The following is a 17,766-nucleotide window of genomic DNA, read 5'->3' as shown; positions in this document are numbered from 1 at the left end:
TCTTGCCATTGCAAGCTTTTGTTTGCAAGTGAAAGTAATCAAACATATTCTAACAAATTAGAAGAGGGTTGACCACGCCTAGAAATATTCTATCACAGCTAAAGACATTTCAATGCCTGTGTGTTACTCAACATGGCTTGCAGTTGTCCCGGTTATCCAGACACAACCCATTATATGTCTTTGCATATGACTTGTCAGGAATTTGATATTTCCTTTATGGAAACACCTTGCTTTTGACATATAGGAGCATTAAAAACAGAAGCAATTCATAATCTAGCTAGATTACAGTATAACCCAATTGAATGCATGGCCACAACACAGGCATGCATCTTCTAAGTAATAGCAATCTATCAAGAAGTAAGAGGGTCAAACCCTGGAATATTTAAGGGAGTGGCTTGACGACATCGGTATCCTGTTTCCTACCAGGGCTTCACCTTCCGCACCTTTCTCTCCTGCGGCGTGCGCAGCGTCATGGAGTGCGGGGCGAGGCGCACCGCCCGACGTGGATTACGCCGCACCGCCTGGGACTTGCTGGTCTCGGAGTCGGGCCCGGGCGTGGCTGGTGACAGGAGGACTACGTGGTCGTCCAGCGACGGGGAAGGAGCGTGAGATGACCCTCTGAAGATAAGTTAAGAAAATATAATGTATGAAACATAAGTATGAAAAGCAGCCACACAAATAAAGCAACAAATGAAATTGAAATATACAGTGTAGCCTGAAGACTAGCAATATCTCATTTAAGTGGTACACACTGTGCAGGATGCTTCTATTATGATAACAAAATATATTCCAAGTCATCATGATTGCAAAACAAAAATTCAGACAAAGATAGATTCAGTACAAGGAGATTCAAGCCACACCCTATCGTCATGCCAATATATATAATGGAGCATTTCAAATTAACAAACATTTGTGCAGATGAAACCATGGCAATGTTGGTATTCTGTTTCTTACCATGCCAGTGCAGTTCTCACAAATCAGAGAGACAAGAAATAAATCATCAACAATTTCAACCAATGAAAATACTGAGAAGAAATTCACAGCGCAAAAATCAGTAGGCATCAAATTACATTTCATGATTGACCTTACAATTGATGATTGACCTTCGAAGGAAGGGCAGAAAGAGATGATAGACTGATTCACTCACACATTCAAATTTGATAGACACTTTCATAAGCCTCGTGCTTGAGGCTTGCCAGATGTAGCAAAAATCTCAAAGTGCATTACAATCATTGGAATGTATTTGATAGGAACATGTCCTCATGGAAAATACACCTCAGTATATTTACGAAAACATGACTAAACTGTCCTCTGGATTTTGAAAAGAGAAAGAAAAGAAAATCATTATCAGATGACAATATTTCAAAAGAATCCTTCCTCACCTGGTTGACCTGCTCTGCCCCACTGACGGTCTCTCTTTGATTTGGGTCATGGATGTCTCAGCTGCTGCTGCACTCATGGGTCGCCCCCTTCTACCGCTCCTCGTAGCGCTTCTTCCTCCGGAGGCTCCAGTCAGCGTCAGGCTCTCCCCCGGGAGTGGGGAGGGTACAGTTAGGGTGGTCTGGGAGTGGAGATCTGCGGGCACCAGTGGTGGCGGGAGGGGCGAGGCAGTCTCCCGGGTGATGATCTTGCGGGCGGAGCGCCGGCCTCTGGACCGGGTGAGGGGCGGGGAGAAGAGGAAGGACGGCTGGCTAGGTGGTGGTGTGGCCAGTTGCTCGATTACCGCATCTAGAGGAACCATCAGGAGTATTGAATTGATGTCTGTTACAACATTGCACAGCTCAATAATAGTATCTGAACTATGTTATGATACAAAGTATTGAGAGAGGAAACAAATAAAAAAATTGTAGTTTTAACATGTAGCAGTTTCTGGAACCTCAACACATTTACCCTCACAACATACACGAAGAAAGTGACATTTACCTGTTTTTGCATTCCAACTCTTCATATTTAATTTGTATCTGGTGGATTTTATGTCACGTCTTTCCTGTACTACCTAACTCTATGGAGAGCTGAAAGTGTTCCAATGATTTCTTTGAATTCTTTTATCTCATCAGTGGAACAGTATTCTCAAACAACATTTGTGAATATAAACAAAATTGTGAAAGTCATCACTCCAAAAATATGACTTTCTCTAGAACTAAACATATATAGAAAGAGAAGGTTAGCGGTCAAACTAAATATCCCAAGAGAAATTTAGCAGTCAAACTTAATATCCCAAGGTCAAGATCCCTGGATAATTCTCACATTCCTCATACACTCACCTTGCTCCTCCTCCTGCTGTTGTTGCCGTTGTTGTTGTTGCTGTCTTGCCTTAATTCTTGGACTGGACCGTGTTGGTGTTTGGGCCTTGGACCTTGGGGTGCGGGGAGATCTGGGCGGAGTCTTCGGTGCAGGCTCCTGAGGGGGCAACGCCTCCCCCTCCGCCGGGCTGGGTTCTGTGGTGTAAGTGGGAAGATCATGACACCTAGAGCTGAAACATTTGTTGCTCACTAGTGCAGTCACAACTCTTGGTACGGACGGAAAATGGATGCTCTGAATGATCAGACTTGCAGCGATGATAATGGGATGTATTACAATGTCATGTGGTAAGAGCTCTTATCTGGGTTCAACTCCTTGATGCCTTGCTACCAAGGTATCCTGTGATAGTGAATTCACATTCCATAGCTTTGGGGATATTTGCTTGAATGTTTGCTCACTATTCTACTGAAATCATTTTATGCCCTTAATGCTGGTACGCAATATGGACTCCTACATCTACATTTATACAATGAATATGTGCAGTTGGGAGCCAATTATATCTTTTCTCTGTTTTCTTATCTAAAATTTAATTTTCATAAGAAAATTAATGTTTTCATCTAGTCACATTAAAAGCTTTACATCATAGAACAGTATGACTCTTCATATATTCTTGTAAACTCCTGTAAAATATACTGCATAAGGCTTGCCATTCCTCAAATCCTGACTCGACAATAAATAAGTTTAGAAAAGTTTTTTTGACGGCAATTACAGTTTTGGTCTACCTTCTGCAGTAATCACCACAGCTGTGGTGTGCTCTTCCTCGTCCCTGGACACCACAGACTCGGCGAACGGGATGCGGGGCGGAGTCTTTTCCACCTCCCGTTGCCGTAGCGCCAGCCCAGGCGTGGTCTGCACCGACATCTCGGCTCTCCCCGTGGCCTCTGCTGCGGCGGCGCGGAGGTCAGAGGTCAGGCCTGCCAGCGGGGAGGTCTGGATGTGGACGCTCTCTCGGACGTGCTTGGGCACACCTGTGGGGATCTCGAAGACCGCATCTTCACCAAAGTGAACCTGCAAATAGTTGTTATTTTCAAAGAGTTTAATTTTCACCATAGCTGAATGAGTGTTATATAAATCAATGAATGATATTTACATACATATACACACAAAGAAAAGAACAACTATCTAGTACTCTAATCATGAGCCAATTCACACATACAAACCCACACAGCAACTGAAAACAATGACAAAACAAGGAAAACATCTCAGCTACAGGTCCATGCAAAGATATTTTCCTGGTTTATTCTAGCTTGCGTTTGTGACTTCAATTATGAAGCATACAGTTCCAGCCACATATTTACAGAAAGTTCACATAGAACTCGGTAATGCATGGTAAAGAGGCGCATATTACTCAGTTTCACCTTCACTTCCGTTCTCTGTGCATCCATCGGTTTGTCTGAACCACCGACAACATCAAGCCCATCTTCCTCCTCCGTCTCCTCATCGAACGTCAGCTGCCAGTCCGCCCCCGCCGTTGGGGAAGACTTGTCCAGGAAGGCCTGCTCGATGTCGAGGTCCTGGGAGGACCTGGGCGGGCTTGGCTGGGAAGTGGAAGGGCCGGCGGCGTCCTCCGCCCTCCTGGCGGGATCAGGCACATCCTTGGCGCTGAACTGGAAGGGACTGAGAGGGTGGATGGGTTGCCGTGGCGACAGCTGGAAGAGGAAGCTGAGAGGTGGCCCGGGGGACGGAGATGTGGACGGCTCACTGGGTACAGCTCCATCCTCTGTAGGCATTTGCAACCATGAGACTTCTCATTGCAAGGTATATCAAACCACTGTCTAGGATATTTTGAGTGATCATACAGCAAATCACATGGTTACTTAAGCAAACAACACAGTTCATCAATATCTAATTCATGGCAACACTTTGAGTGTTATATGTTGCATAACAAAAAAAAAATCTTTACACTACCCCATAAACAGTAACGTTCCAGTTTTTCTGGAAAAATGAAAGTGATGAAGACATTTACCATATAAAAAGTTTTTTTAGTCATTCATTTTTTTGCACTACAATAAGAAATTTGGGTAAAGTTTCAGAAAAAAAAAATCCCAAAAGAATTAAACTCACCTCCTGTGTCCATCACTTCAGCTAAATCCTCATCTGCATCATTTGTTGCCATGGCGACAGGACTGCCATCGTGACCTGGGCTTGCCCCATGGCGCAGGCTGAAGTTAAATGTGACTTCTTCGTCCTCCTCCTCCATCGCCTCATCCACAGCCAAGGCAGCTCCTTCTACTGCAGCTGCTGCTCCCTCACTAATAGCGACCTGTATCTCGTCGCCAATGGGCGGGGTGGGAGCATCCTCGTCTACGACTCGGACTGGGAAGACATCATTCTCCACTGTTCCAAAATGAGAAAAGATATGCCACATTACACTGAGTGCAAAGGCTGAAAGTCCTAACATCCAAATAGAGCAGAACCTCATTTTAACGAGGTTGGATATCGTAAGATATCTGATATAACGCGGTAATTTTGAAAGTTCCATTCCTTTTGTATTCTTCTGTGTTTGATACTGATAAAATGTGATACCCAGCATAACAAGTAAGTATCAGTGGTCTGAATCAGAGCACTATAGCAAAGTTGCCCTGTATAGTGTACACAATGGTTTTAGTTGGCTACACTCGACTCTCTCTCTCCCATCTGATCAATACCTATGGCTTTGATCATAATAGAACACTAGCACCTGATCTTTGAATAAACTGTGATTGCTCATGAAAACATACAAACTCCAAACAGTAAATCAATCATAATCTTTAGTATCGAAGAAGATACCATCCTGGGAAAATAGACTTTATCAAGAAGTCATATGTACCTTCCTGTTGCATTGCTTGAGGCGAAGGCAATCTCGGCGAGGGGGGTTTCATCTTTGGTGTGAGAATGAGGGACTGCCTGGGGGTGGGAGCCTTGGACTTAGGGGTCAGGATGAGATAGTCCTGGCCCAAACCTCCCCTCTGTGCTTCTTGGACTTGATCCTGGTCCCGGTGCTGCGACTGGAATGGGGCGGGGCTCCCGTGCACCTGGTCCTCGGGGGCTGGTGGCACCTCCTGGGGCGGCGACTGGAAGGGCGGGGTCACTGCCTGCTCCCTATCGGGTGACCCCTCGGGGCTGATCGGAGGGGTGCTCCAAGTCTGGGGATCAAGGTTTGGGGAGGGAGTCTCCTGTCTGACACCAAAGTTTGGTGGCTCTGGAAGTAATCTGGATAAAAACAAACAAACAAGAGTTTAACCCATGGAGGACGGTTTAATTTTGCTACAACTCACATTTCCCACAGACACCTGCCAGAGTATGCTCGGGACTCATCCTCAACGGGTTAAGAAATGAGATGCCAGATAGAAGTTTGCAACATTGAGAAACAAATAATACAGATAAAGAATGAACCATATGTATTCCTAAAAATTACATCTCAAGAAATAATTTCTAACCGACAATAATCTCACTGTTAACTTTTTTTTATCAATACATCAAAGAACATTGAAATCTGGGCCCAGATTTAGCACGAATTTGAACGTTTTCCGCCAGCATGCAAAAATGTAATGTTTACACTTTGAGTTTGAGATCTTTCTCATTCTCTCCTGCATCTTAGTAATATATATAGAATGAGAGGTTAAAACAACCATGACCACAAACAGGATATCCTATCCAGCTGAGTATGCATATACCACTCTATCATAATGCAATTGATGACATGATCTTATTGGTCTCATTTCTTTACACATGACACTACGAACAAAGTCATCTCATCAAGTCTAAGTCTGTGTCCCATACTATAGACCATTTACTCACTCGTTGATGTCGGGAGGCGAGGAGTCGCCTGAGACAGTGTCATCAGAGAACCGAATGTGACGACCCGGAGTGGTTTCCTTGGGTTTCTCCGCATCATTGTCCGCTGAGATGCAGAAAAAAGAGAACAGCCAAGGTCTAACAACTTCCACTTACAAATCTATTCATCTATTTATTTAAAAGCACTGTTAAAACTAAATGGTCAAGGTAAAATGTTGATACTTGCTCCCTACTACTCACCCTGCATCTTTGTCACTACCCCAAGATGTAAAAGAAGCATGTGTTAGATGATGACTTCGCTTTTGCTTTAATACAAGTGCCAAAGAAGCAGTAGTTGAACACAGGGAACTGTCTACATCTTGACCATTTGACTTTTGTAGAATCCTGTATATTGTCATTGAGGACAGCACCACTAGCACGACCTGATTGAAATTCATAAGAAGTTCGGGACATGAGGTGTGCTCAAATTCATCAATGTGGGTAAGGGTAGGTTTTACTTCTGTAAAACTAAAAATATCAATGGCATGAAACTTTTGCAAATTGAAGCAAATGGCCCTTTCCTATGGCACAAAACTTTTGCAAAGTGCCACTGCCATTCAATACATTGTGTAGCCAAACACTTTTACGTGCATTTTACTCTCGCGAATCTTGACTCCTCATGAAACTTGCAAAAGTTTTATGCATGCGAAAAATTTATGGTTTTACAATTTATAGCAGAACAACAAGTTTTTTAAATCATCTTTCATATGGAAACATTCTTGCAACTTCGCCAATGTTTAGATGCCCATCCTTTAAAACAGTGACTGAAATAAACACAACAATTTGTAGCATTCATGAAAATAACGTTTAAAATAGTGCACTGGATTTCTTCCAAAATATGCAGCAATGACTTAATAAATCTGATATGACACACCATAACATGCATATGCAAATACCGATGAAACAAAGTCACAGGCACACAAGATGACAGTGCCATGTACGCAGTGTGAACCAACAGCACCCAAGTTCTGACACACACTAGCTATATCATAAACAGTTCTTCCAACTGCCACATATCTAAACACACACTGATGAACAGTCATATTAAAAAAGTAATGAAAAATCAAGGTGAAATTCATATCTTCGTCACAAATGTCAAACATAAGCATGCTACAACAAATTATGGATTTTTTTTTTTCCATTTCAAAAACACATTTTCTTATTGCTGAAGCAGGAAAAAGACAACCAAAGTATATGTCGTAAAAACCAACTACGTAGTAGTTTGCAGCTCTGCGGGAGGTATGAATGCTTACCGAAGGAGAGGGCTTTGGACTGGAATGGTGGGGGGCTGGGCATCGAGATATCTAGAGCTGACGGCAAGAACAGTAAGTGGGGCAGCAACATGAGAGACGGCAACATTCAACCACTTCACAGAGGCAGTGAAGTAATGTGATACAGGCAAAAAACATGAGCATGATTTGTGCACAGAATCAGAGATTTGCACACAAACAATGACTACACTTGGCATACCAACAAGCTGTCCAGACAATGATAGATAGATAGATAGATAGATAGATAGATAGATAGATAGATAGATAGATAGATAGACAGATAGATAGAAAGATAGATAGATAGATAGATAGATAGATAGACAGATAGATAGATAGATAGATAGATAGATAGACAGATAGATAGATAGATAGATAGATAGATAGATAGATAGAAATGAATCAGTCACATGCAGGTTTATGTATTCAGAAGAGCATCCATTACACAGTTTTACTAGACTTGAACAAAATTACACCCACGCACATTCTTTTTTTTTAACAGCAAAATGGAATTCCGAATACTGACATAGAAAGGAACAAACACACAGCTTGTAGGTGATAAGAAAAAAAAAGAGCAAATCTTATGTTGAGCTTTAGTGGAGCCTGCTGTAAGCATGACATGATTCTGTTTGAGAGTAATCATGAGAGCATGTCTTCCTAGGGCATGGTGTACGTGCTTACCTGCCTTGCCGTGGGCCCTCTCCGCGACCCCCTTTGGAGGGCTGGGTGAACGTCGGATGGCCTTACGCACTTTCAGGATGGACTGGGGGGTGGGAAGGGTCACCTGGGGCTCTGGCTTCAGTGATGGTGTTTTCTGAAATTCAAACAAAATAAATGTGTTTGCATCATTAAAATATTCTATTGGATTGAAACTTTTTTTCACACATATTTTTTGGAAAAAAATCACTAAACTAAGCTATAAGATTTTTGTCTCCAACTTTTGTAAACCCCCAAAAAAATATTTTTTAAAAAACCCACTTTCACTCTTTATTTTACAGGAGAACAAAAAAGGGGAAGAGGGAAAAAACAAGGTGACTATATGCTACAATTTGCCAAAAAGAAGTCATAAATGGTATTTGTCCACCCATATCTGCTTAAAAAAGGACAGACAAAGATCAAGATTAGAATATGCAGTAAAACATAAAGAACCATAAAACATTGTATGTGCACTTTTGATTATTCATGAATGGTTATGTGAAAAAGAAAGAAAGAAAGAACGAAAACAAAGTTGCCCCATTGGCTGGCAGAAACCTATATCGGCAGTGCCATGGATTATGTGCCAAATCTCTCTATCATTAAAGGGATGGTACAGTATTGGTGGAGATGAGAATTGGGCTTCTAACTTTTGGGGAGATACCAAGAAAACACTTATGAAATAGTACAGAGCATACCATTTTAACAGGAATTCAAAGTTTATTTGATGAAAATCGGGTTTGGAATGACTGAAACATCCAAAAACAAAGTAAAACAAAGCGATCGTTATATAGTGTGGGTCCCACACTTACTATAATTGCTTTGTTTTGGATATCTCAGCCATTTAAAAACCAATTTTCATCAAATAAACGTTGAATTCCTCATGGAATACATGCCCTTTCATATTTCAAAAGAGGTTTCTCATTATCTCACCAAAAAAAGTTAGAAACCTGAAATTAGGTCTCAACCAAAACTATACGCTCCCTTTAATTTTGTCCTCGCATGTCTGTACAAAATTGTTTGATCTCTCAAAGGAATTGTCCCTCCTCACCCGCTTGACAGGCGGTGTCTGAAGGAGAGCCAGTGCCTCAGCTCCTGAATAATCCAGCGGAGGTCTGAAGGGAAAAAAAGAGAGATCCAGAGTTCAATATAAGTATGGCATCCAGGGCTGGTGACCTCTGTTAAGAAAAGAAAAAAAAATCTGGAGAAAATAGAAGTATGGATGAAAAGTTTTAAAAAAAAAATCTGATGGTGGGAAAAACCCTCCATCCTACTAAAACTATTCTGATACTACGTGTAGTTGAGCTAAATCAAATTTTAGAAAACAAACTCTTTTTATCTAAAAACTGGATTCTTTTTTTTTGAATTCTAGAAGAAAAAGTATATAGTAAACATGACAAATATGTTGAACTTGCCAGCTCTGTTATCCTCTGTAACAATGACACTTCAATGACACTTCAAAGACTCAAAGTCTGTTGTTGTGGGTTGCAAAAAAAAACAAAAAAAACAATAAGGCCAATTCTTTTTTTTCAACATCAACAAAATCCGTAACAGTCAATCCTGGCCTTGCTCCATGCCACACAAAAAGGTAAGAAGCAGAGGTGTTGATGGTACTGCCACATTCCTTGGTAAATGTCATTTCTTTTCATTTCATTCATTTCCAAATTCTCATTAAAATACATGTGACAAAGAACAAGGTGAAGATAATAACATTACATTCGGTAACAGTATACATGTACAAGAAAAACAAGCACAATGAAAAGAAAAAAAAAAGATTTAGAAAAAGGTAGAGGAAATTCTAAGAGAGAAAATGGAGGAGCCAGCAGAGGCCATTCAAATGTCCAATTCAAACATTCTTGTGTGATGCTTTATGGCCTGCGGATGTGAAAACTATCATGGCTTGATATTCGAAAGTCAAGCACATATTAACATCAAAATTGTGATTCATCATTGCTACTAACCTCTTGAAGTGATCCTTCAGAGCCCTCGGCGTTTCCATGGCAGCCAGGCTTCGCAGTGATTGGTTGACGCTCAGATTGAGACTGGAGGAGAGCGGGACGACGTAGGGAGCCGTCTCCTCTGCCTCCAGAGTTTCTGGGTAGACGACGCTGATGTCTTCCCTGCACAGATATTGTCAATAAATACCAGCAATTACTTTTGCAATGGTGATATGCTTCATGCGATTTGCCGATGCAGTTATATGTTTGACTAATGTCGCTTTCATTCAACTTGTCATTAGTAGTAATCACACAGTATTTTCTGTTCTTCCTTTCAAAACATGACAATTATATTCTCTGATCTGCCTTACTCATCTCTTCAAAAACATGATAAAAATGTTAAAAAATATGCATGCCATAAAACCCAAAAGTGTAAATGCATCTACACAAATAATACAAATATTGTACAAAGCATTTTAATGACATTCACTTGACTTGAAAAAAATAGAAGAAAAAAAAATAATGTGTCTTTAGACAAAATCGCCTGAACAGCTTTATACAGAGAGAACTACAAATAGTTACAAAGGAAGATGGCCAATACACCTTTTGGGCATAAAAGGTCATAAGAGCACTGCAATCACAGAGCCTACTCAGCTTAATGGCCTTGAATCATTGTCTTCACAAAGTAAACACAAACTGAATTTAGGCCGGGAGTCTCTACTTGTTTACATCATAAGGTCACTAATTTGTTTTCCCCCTTTCATTCATTTAGTTATTCTTCAGATGGAAATCAACCACAACATGCCACCAGGCGTGACCTTACTTTCTCATTGTCCTATTCCTGGGGGTCATCGGAGTGCCCACGAATGGTTCCACGCAGGGTGAGTGCTCAAATGTGTCGTCCCTGTGATAAAAGGATAAAGCTTGTCAAAAGAAAGCCTGCCACTGTAAAGTATGTGACAATACATTTCCCTTGACCAATATCTATTCCTCCCAGTCCTTGCCACTTCGAACAAAACAATCATTTCAATCAAGGTACTACAGTACTCTCCGTATAATCAGGTAGGCTTGGGCAGAGCGTTTCTTACCCGATAAAGCGGAGTACCCGATTAACAGAAGAACACGTCTCATTCACATTTTACACACACAATGTACATGCATTGTACACTGCACCAAGCACCTACACTGTATGCTTAGCACGCGTGCTTGCACGGCACATTTTACATACCTTACACTTGCTCAGTCACGAGCAATGATTTACACTCTTTGTATGGACGAATATGTCTTCAGAAAACATTGTTGTTTGACTATAGACTCCTCGCCAACACGCAGGTGTTTTCAGAAATAAACACGTCTCTTTGGGTGCACCAGTCATGTGGAACGTCGGGTTACTTTTCGAGAAGTGACTGTGGAAAAGCAAAATTATGGAGCTGGTGCAGGGCCTGATTTTTGTTGCAAACTTATCGTATTGTGAATGTTGTTGCGGAGCAAGGGAGGAGCGCAAGTATGTTCAACTCCGGTCTGTCTACTAGTATTCAATTGTTAGTGCCAGCTACATGTGCAATGTTCGTTTACGTGTGGCAAGTCGGTACTGGTCATAGAGCTGTATTAATAATCCAACTCTATGGTAATGGTACATGTGTTTTCACGTTAAATCACTCCCCAAATGATCGGTCTTCTTTGCAAATTAAGCAGAGAATGCGATTAGCCGAGGAAAATTGACATTCATGATTTCTTAAAGTGTTATATCTGCGATAAAATGTGGGTAGAAATTAGACTACAAGAAATTATTTACCCATTTATGTGGAGAGGCAACCCGATTATCAGGTAATTTTAATGTGCAATGGAACTGATTTTTACACTACTACCCAATTAAACGGAGTACCCGTTTAAGCGATACCCGATTACGCGGAGAGTACTGTATTACCAACACACATATTTTTCGAAGTGGCCACAGAACATTGTTTAGTGTGAGGGGAGGGGGCATTGCAGGCAGATGGGGGAGCAACCATTGAAAATATGCCCAACCCACCTTCAACGGGAGGAATCTGTGAGCAGAAACATTGCAGAATCATAGGTCTTGTTGTGATTTCTTCCCTGTTGTTGCTTATTGTTGTTTCTTTCTGAAGAGCCATAATGGGGGGGGGGGGTGGTGATGACATCATCACCTCTACCGATGCTGTCTTTGGTCTGATTTTGATGATATTTCTACCAGTCTCTTCATTTAATTCCGCTCTATTCATTGACCCTTTCTGTGTAACTCCGCACTCAAAGTACACAAAGGGTTAAAAGGTCAACTTCAGCATAGCATTGAATTACACTCTAATTGCCATCACTGCTCTCTCATCTGCAAATGAACGGAGTCTAACAGGACTTACAGGTGCATTGTGGGAGACTGGTCCGCTTTCATGACGTCGCGCGCCTCGGCGATCCTGTCCAGGACGGCATTAAGGAGCAGCGCGTGGGAGATGACCTTGGAAGACTTGGCAGGGTTGATGATGGTCGACAGGGGCTTGGGACGAGGGACTAGATTTGGGAAGAGAGAAGTCAAATTAACATGTCAGTAGGAATTGCTGCTCCATGCCACCAATTCCTAAAATTCTTTCACCGTTTTTTTAGTTTTGTTTCCCCTTCAGTACCAACAACTGGAATCATGAAGGAGTTTGCTAAACATTCTCTTTGTTTGGTTTGGTTTACTTTGTTTTGCCTTATTTTTACATTAAAACCAATCCTTTTGTATGACCTAAACTTTGGAGTAGCAAGACAAAATCATGCCAAAAATTCATGTGAAATCTTCATATCTTCAGAATCCCAGAAACACAGGAAACAGAAAATACTGTATACGCCGAATATTTTGCAAGGTTTTTATTTTGACACATTTCGCGAGTCAGGTGCTATTCGCGAATTTAAAATCATGCGAAAATATTGACTCTGATCCCAATATGAATGTGACATGCAGGTATACATTTCTCCATTCAGTACAGTACTCCACGATCGCGAATTTAACCACTCGCAAAATCATTGGGAAGTCCCAATTCGCGAAAATTTAGACTCTCTAACTATATGGCGTATAGAGTACTACTTGTAATTAGAAAACTGAACGGTCCGAGTCTGCAGAAGGTAGATAATGTCTAAAGAATCTACTAAAGTCACAAGCAACTCACCTTCCCTGCGTATTCCCACTGGTTTCCTCTGCCTGGTCTCCGAGTCGAAGGCCAGCCTCCGCTGGACCCGCGGCAGGACGTTGACGTAACTCTCAGTGATGATATTCCTTGCTGATGTTCTCTCTCTGGCCAACGGGTCACTGTCCCCCTGTAACAATCATTCACACCATCATCAATCAATGAAAACCTTTTAACTCTTTATGTGCCACATTTGCATGCCCGACTCAGTCAACAGCGTGCCAACTTCGCATATTCTGCTCAAACGCACAAACCCGCCCAAACTAATCGATAGATCATCAAATGCCACAGTACAATGAAAGCGTTTCTCGAGATTCTGTTCCTCTCACACATAGCTTGCATTTTACGCGGTGATTGAGTAGCAAGCGGTGTTCCCTACTGGGTTTGCGTATAAATTCTAAGTTTCTGTCACTGGTTTGTTTGCAAAAGTTATGCCTTTACAGTAATGTAGCTACTGGTCATTTGAAAGAAAAACAGTCACAGATTGTCATACAATTTACATCAAAGCGAAGCTTGGCATTTTCTCTAGAATTTTGCTCACAATATTTCCAGCTTAACTGGCATCTATAAAAGTTACATAGATTTGAAAAACAGAATGTTTTCCCAATGCATGACTACGTTGGTGTCTCAGAATAATGCACACAGGGGATTTCCACCATGGCACATAAAGAGTTAAAGGAATGATCTCGAGGCAAGGCTCTCTACAGGGACGTCAACAGCATCGCAGTATTCTAAGGGCTAAAAAGGCACATTTTTGGTAGAAAAACAGTATTCTTGCTTTTCCAGCAATAGACATGTGTAATCAAATGTAATAATACATATAGATTTTTGTGAAACAAACAGTATTTTCCATGAAACCTGCAATATTTTTTTGCAAGTAATAGCACAAAGTACTGCAAAAATGTAAAGGTTGGCATCTCTGTATGTACTGCAAAAGTTGGCCTGATTCCAACTGTATTGTCAATTTTGAATAATTATGGCATGTGTTGTAGATGTTTGGAAAGTCAACTGCATGTTGTAAATACATGAGCTCAAAAAATGACTGGATGTTGAAAATTAATTTTTGAAGATAATGTCTCGTCTTAAATCAATTAAAGAAGATGTCCGTATAACAGTTCATTTCTGAAAAAACAAATTTCATTTCTTTTTTAAATCCCTGTAATGCTTTGGAAAACATGAACACAACAGGCTCTTGCAAGCAGCTCCATATGGAGAAGAATATCATCAAGCAGTTGCAGACTTCTTTCGGCCAACCTCCTAGTCTGTGCTTAGGATTCACACCGCAATTCAGTTGCGTTAGTTGTGGTTTTAGAATGTACCGCAGAAGGCAGCGACGGAAGGAATGTAAAATCTGCCTGTTAGGTTCTCTTTCATCTACACATATAAAGCATCATCTGTTGTTTGGCTTCATCTGATTCAAAGCTTTTCTATAACAATGACAACTTCATCAACAATTAAGTGATCAAAACTATTGAATATTTCAACACAAGAGGAGATACACCTTTATTACAAAGCAATCCCCCATAAACACACAAGCAAGCAAACAAACTAACAAACAAGGTAGTTTTACACACTGAGTTTAGCAATGAACATTGGAAAGTATAAATTGCCTCACTCTTTGATCAAAGCTGTGAAAAGCTACTGAACGAGAGGAACACAAACATGTACCCCTGCCCCTAACAAGAGCCCCACTCACCATCATTGCCTGCTGCCTGAGGGTCTGGTTGAGCCTGATGGCGTCCACAAACCTGGTGCGCTGGAGGTAGTGCATCACCAGCAGCTCCTTGGAGTTGGGCTCCGTGGTCTCTTGGAGGTAGCGCTCCAGCAGCGACTCCTCGACGTCGTCGAATGGCAGCCGCAGCAGCTGGTCCATTGTCTTGGCTGAAATGGCAGAGGGTGCAACAACAAAAGCTTCGCAATGAGTTTGGCATGAATTTACATGATGAGAGCAAAGCTTTGGATTATCTCAAAGACCACAAATTATTGTAATTATGCATTTGTTAGATCAACAGCATAAAAACACTGTTATCAAATTTGCATCAACATCTGCATAGACACAAGTACTAGTCAACACACTGTAAATATATATTTTTCAATAATTAGTGTATGTGGTGTTGATGTTTGGTAAGAAAATGGGACATTGTGAATACATGCATCTGAAAGATGACTGCATGCATGTTGAGAATTCCTTTTTCAAGATAATCTCTTGTTTTTAAATCAATTCAAAGAAGATGTCTGTACATTAAGAATTCATTTCTAGAAAGAGTAATTCTTTTTGAGAGATAAAAAGGAAAAAGAAAGGTGTCATCAGGGATGTTCTGGAGGTTGCACTCACTTTGTTGGGAACCCAGAAAGATGTGATAGAGGAGATCGTCCATGGTGGAGGGGTCCCTGTACTCTCGCTGGAACTGGAAAGCTTCCGCAGTCAGTCTGCATCGGTAAGGAGAACGGATTGACGTCATAGCATCAAGATTATGCAAAGACGACAGTGAACGGAAGTTATCAATGCTGGGCCCAGCAGTCGTGAAATGTTTTTAATGCTATCAGAACACAATGCTTGTAAAACTTGATGATGATAATGATGATAAACAGCTTTGATACGGTGCCATTTGTCTGTAAAGAACATTCAAAGGCACCTTGTGATGGTGACAAGACATTTGCTCCTGCGACAATTGCTCCAGTCATATTTTCTCCAAGGACTTAGGGTTAGGGTTTGGGTTGTGATAGGGTTTTAGGTCTATTTCAATGTGAGGATTGCGATTAGGGTCAGGGTTATGCTTGTGGGTAGAATCTATGTTTGGCTTAGCGTGCAGATATTTCATGGGAGCAATTGTTGCAGGAGAAAATGTCATGGAACCCTTGTGATATCTATGGCTGGTGTCTACACACTGGAAAGACCTGAGGGCTAATATTGCTTTGTTGAGATACAATTAAGAATTGCCTTCATCTCAGTCAAGAAAAGAAGTTGGTCTTCAAGGCTATCTGAATTGAAAATCTTTTCACACAATCTATTATTGTCAGCTGGGATGTTGACAGTATGCCACAAACAAGGAAGGTCCCCTTCATCTACTACTGCACAAGATGTAAAGGATTCTATCACCAGCCACAGTTCTGATTATTCACCCGTTGGCTAGCAGCACAGTCAGATGCAGTCTGACATCGTCCGGCGTCTCCAGCGCCGGCTTCACACAGCGTACGTACTGTAGTGCCCTCTTTGCCTGGCCGTGGTAGAGGAAGAGCTTGATGATGCGGGTGTGTTGCCATGACAACAGGTCATTGTTCGTGTTGGGATCCAGCAGCATCGCTAATGCCTCCTGTTCCATTAGAGTAATATGTGAATCAACAAAGACACGATTTGTTACTGCATTCAAAATAGAGGCAGCTCCCCTTGCAATATAGGTAACCATAAATAAAAAAAAAAATAAAAAATCTACAATTCCAGTAGAATTTAGCATCACAGGCAAGTGTTGGATTTCTGGGATCATATTTTTCTGTTCAATTCAAGATATACTGATTTGAGCTCATAATATTGAATCACAGCAATGATATATACATGGTCGTTATGACAAGAAAATAAAACGACCTACTTTTTTTTCATTGTCAGAAGCAAGATTTGAGTACACTTTTACTTACAAATTCTGGGAAAATTTCTGTAAAACAGAAACCAAATGCATGGGATTCTCAGTGCAGATGTGATGTCAGTTGGTTCATCAACACAGGTAAAGAGGTAATAAAGCATACATGAAACAGACGTTCCTCATCAGCAGCATTATCACGACAGCAATCAGTACCAGCAGGATCACTTTCATCACCAGTAACATCAGGAGGGTCTACATCATCATCAGTTTGGGGACAACAAGACGTTCTACACTGACTCCTGCACAAACACACACACACATTTCTACAACCATTGTACCTCATAGTCCCTGTGATCCAGAAGCCAAAATGCCTGTAGTAGCTTCGTCAATCCCAGGGGGAGGTTGAACACTTGATAGAATTGCTCAAGCTTGCTTATCATCTGAAAGAAGATAACAAACACAAAAAACCAACATTGAATCAAACAGCAAATCACACATGAAAATGCTGTGAAAATCGTTGGTACAACTACAGACAGCATGCAAAGATTGAATACCACTTCCTATGGCTACAATAACTGTACACACATTTACCTCAAATGATCTTTTTATTTTCTCACCTAAAAGCTATAATACACATCATTTATCATATGCCATTTCTATCATGCAACTTACAATTCTAGTTCCGAACTGTGTCCTAACCATTCACTTCTTTCACAGGACACAAGCACTGAAACTGAGATCACAGAAGAAAATTCCACAGTCATACCTACAGCTGCAATGCACAAATGTTTGCAATGACGTCTTGTGATCAATCTGTCTCATATACGTACCGGCAAATGTTTGGCATCATTGCTGACCGAAATGATATCCAGCAGGAGGTATCCCACGATGCAATGCTTGGTTGCCAAGGGAACATGCTCCAGAAGATACATGTCAAGTAGAGCCTGGGTAAATCAAAGAATAGGGACATGATTTTTATAGGCACAGCAAT

At 41.2% G+C, this 17,766-nt stretch overlaps 1 protein-coding gene across 1 annotated transcript in view; it reads right to left on the bottom strand.

The window, feature by feature from the left end:
* Window positions 1–419: 419 nt before the first annotated feature.
* Window positions 420–17,766, bottom strand: part of LOC139733179 (protein ELYS-like) — a 43,975-nt gene continuing 26,628 nt past the window's right edge. The window contains exons 18-37 of the mRNA XM_071644022.1: window positions 17,606–17,719; window positions 17,114–17,215; window positions 16,321–16,511; window positions 15,533–15,627; window positions 14,894–15,078; window positions 13,180–13,327; window positions 12,394–12,541; window positions 10,839–10,919; window positions 10,040–10,198; window positions 9,130–9,193; window positions 8,067–8,199; window positions 7,371–7,427; window positions 6,082–6,184; window positions 5,111–5,493; window positions 4,366–4,638; window positions 3,660–4,021; window positions 3,024–3,309; window positions 2,286–2,438; window positions 1,383–1,704; window positions 420–618 (exon numbers count right to left, since the gene is read on the bottom strand). Coding sequence (XP_071500123.1) covers window positions 420–618; window positions 1,383–1,704; window positions 2,286–2,438; window positions 3,024–3,309; window positions 3,660–4,021; window positions 4,366–4,638; window positions 5,111–5,493; window positions 6,082–6,184; window positions 7,371–7,427; window positions 8,067–8,199; window positions 9,130–9,193; window positions 10,040–10,198; window positions 10,839–10,919; window positions 12,394–12,541; window positions 13,180–13,327; window positions 14,894–15,078; window positions 15,533–15,627; window positions 16,321–16,511; window positions 17,114–17,215; window positions 17,606–17,719 — 3,558 coding nt within the window. The remainder of the gene's footprint in view (window positions 619–1,382; window positions 1,705–2,285; window positions 2,439–3,023; window positions 3,310–3,659; window positions 4,022–4,365; window positions 4,639–5,110; window positions 5,494–6,081; window positions 6,185–7,370; window positions 7,428–8,066; window positions 8,200–9,129; window positions 9,194–10,039; window positions 10,199–10,838; window positions 10,920–12,393; window positions 12,542–13,179; window positions 13,328–14,893; window positions 15,079–15,532; window positions 15,628–16,320; window positions 16,512–17,113; window positions 17,216–17,605; window positions 17,720–17,766) is intronic.

Source organism: Diadema antillarum, unplaced genomic scaffold (assembly GCF_040938485.1).
Source record: "Diadema antillarum isolate AM-2024a unplaced genomic scaffold, OU_Dant_1.0 seq00000462_RagTag, whole genome shotgun sequence".
NCBI lineage: Eukaryota > Metazoa > Echinodermata > Echinoidea > Diadematoida > Diadematidae > Diadema > Diadema antillarum.
Note: the sequence above shows the minus strand (reverse complement) of the source record. Positions and strands in the feature narration are given on the sequence as shown.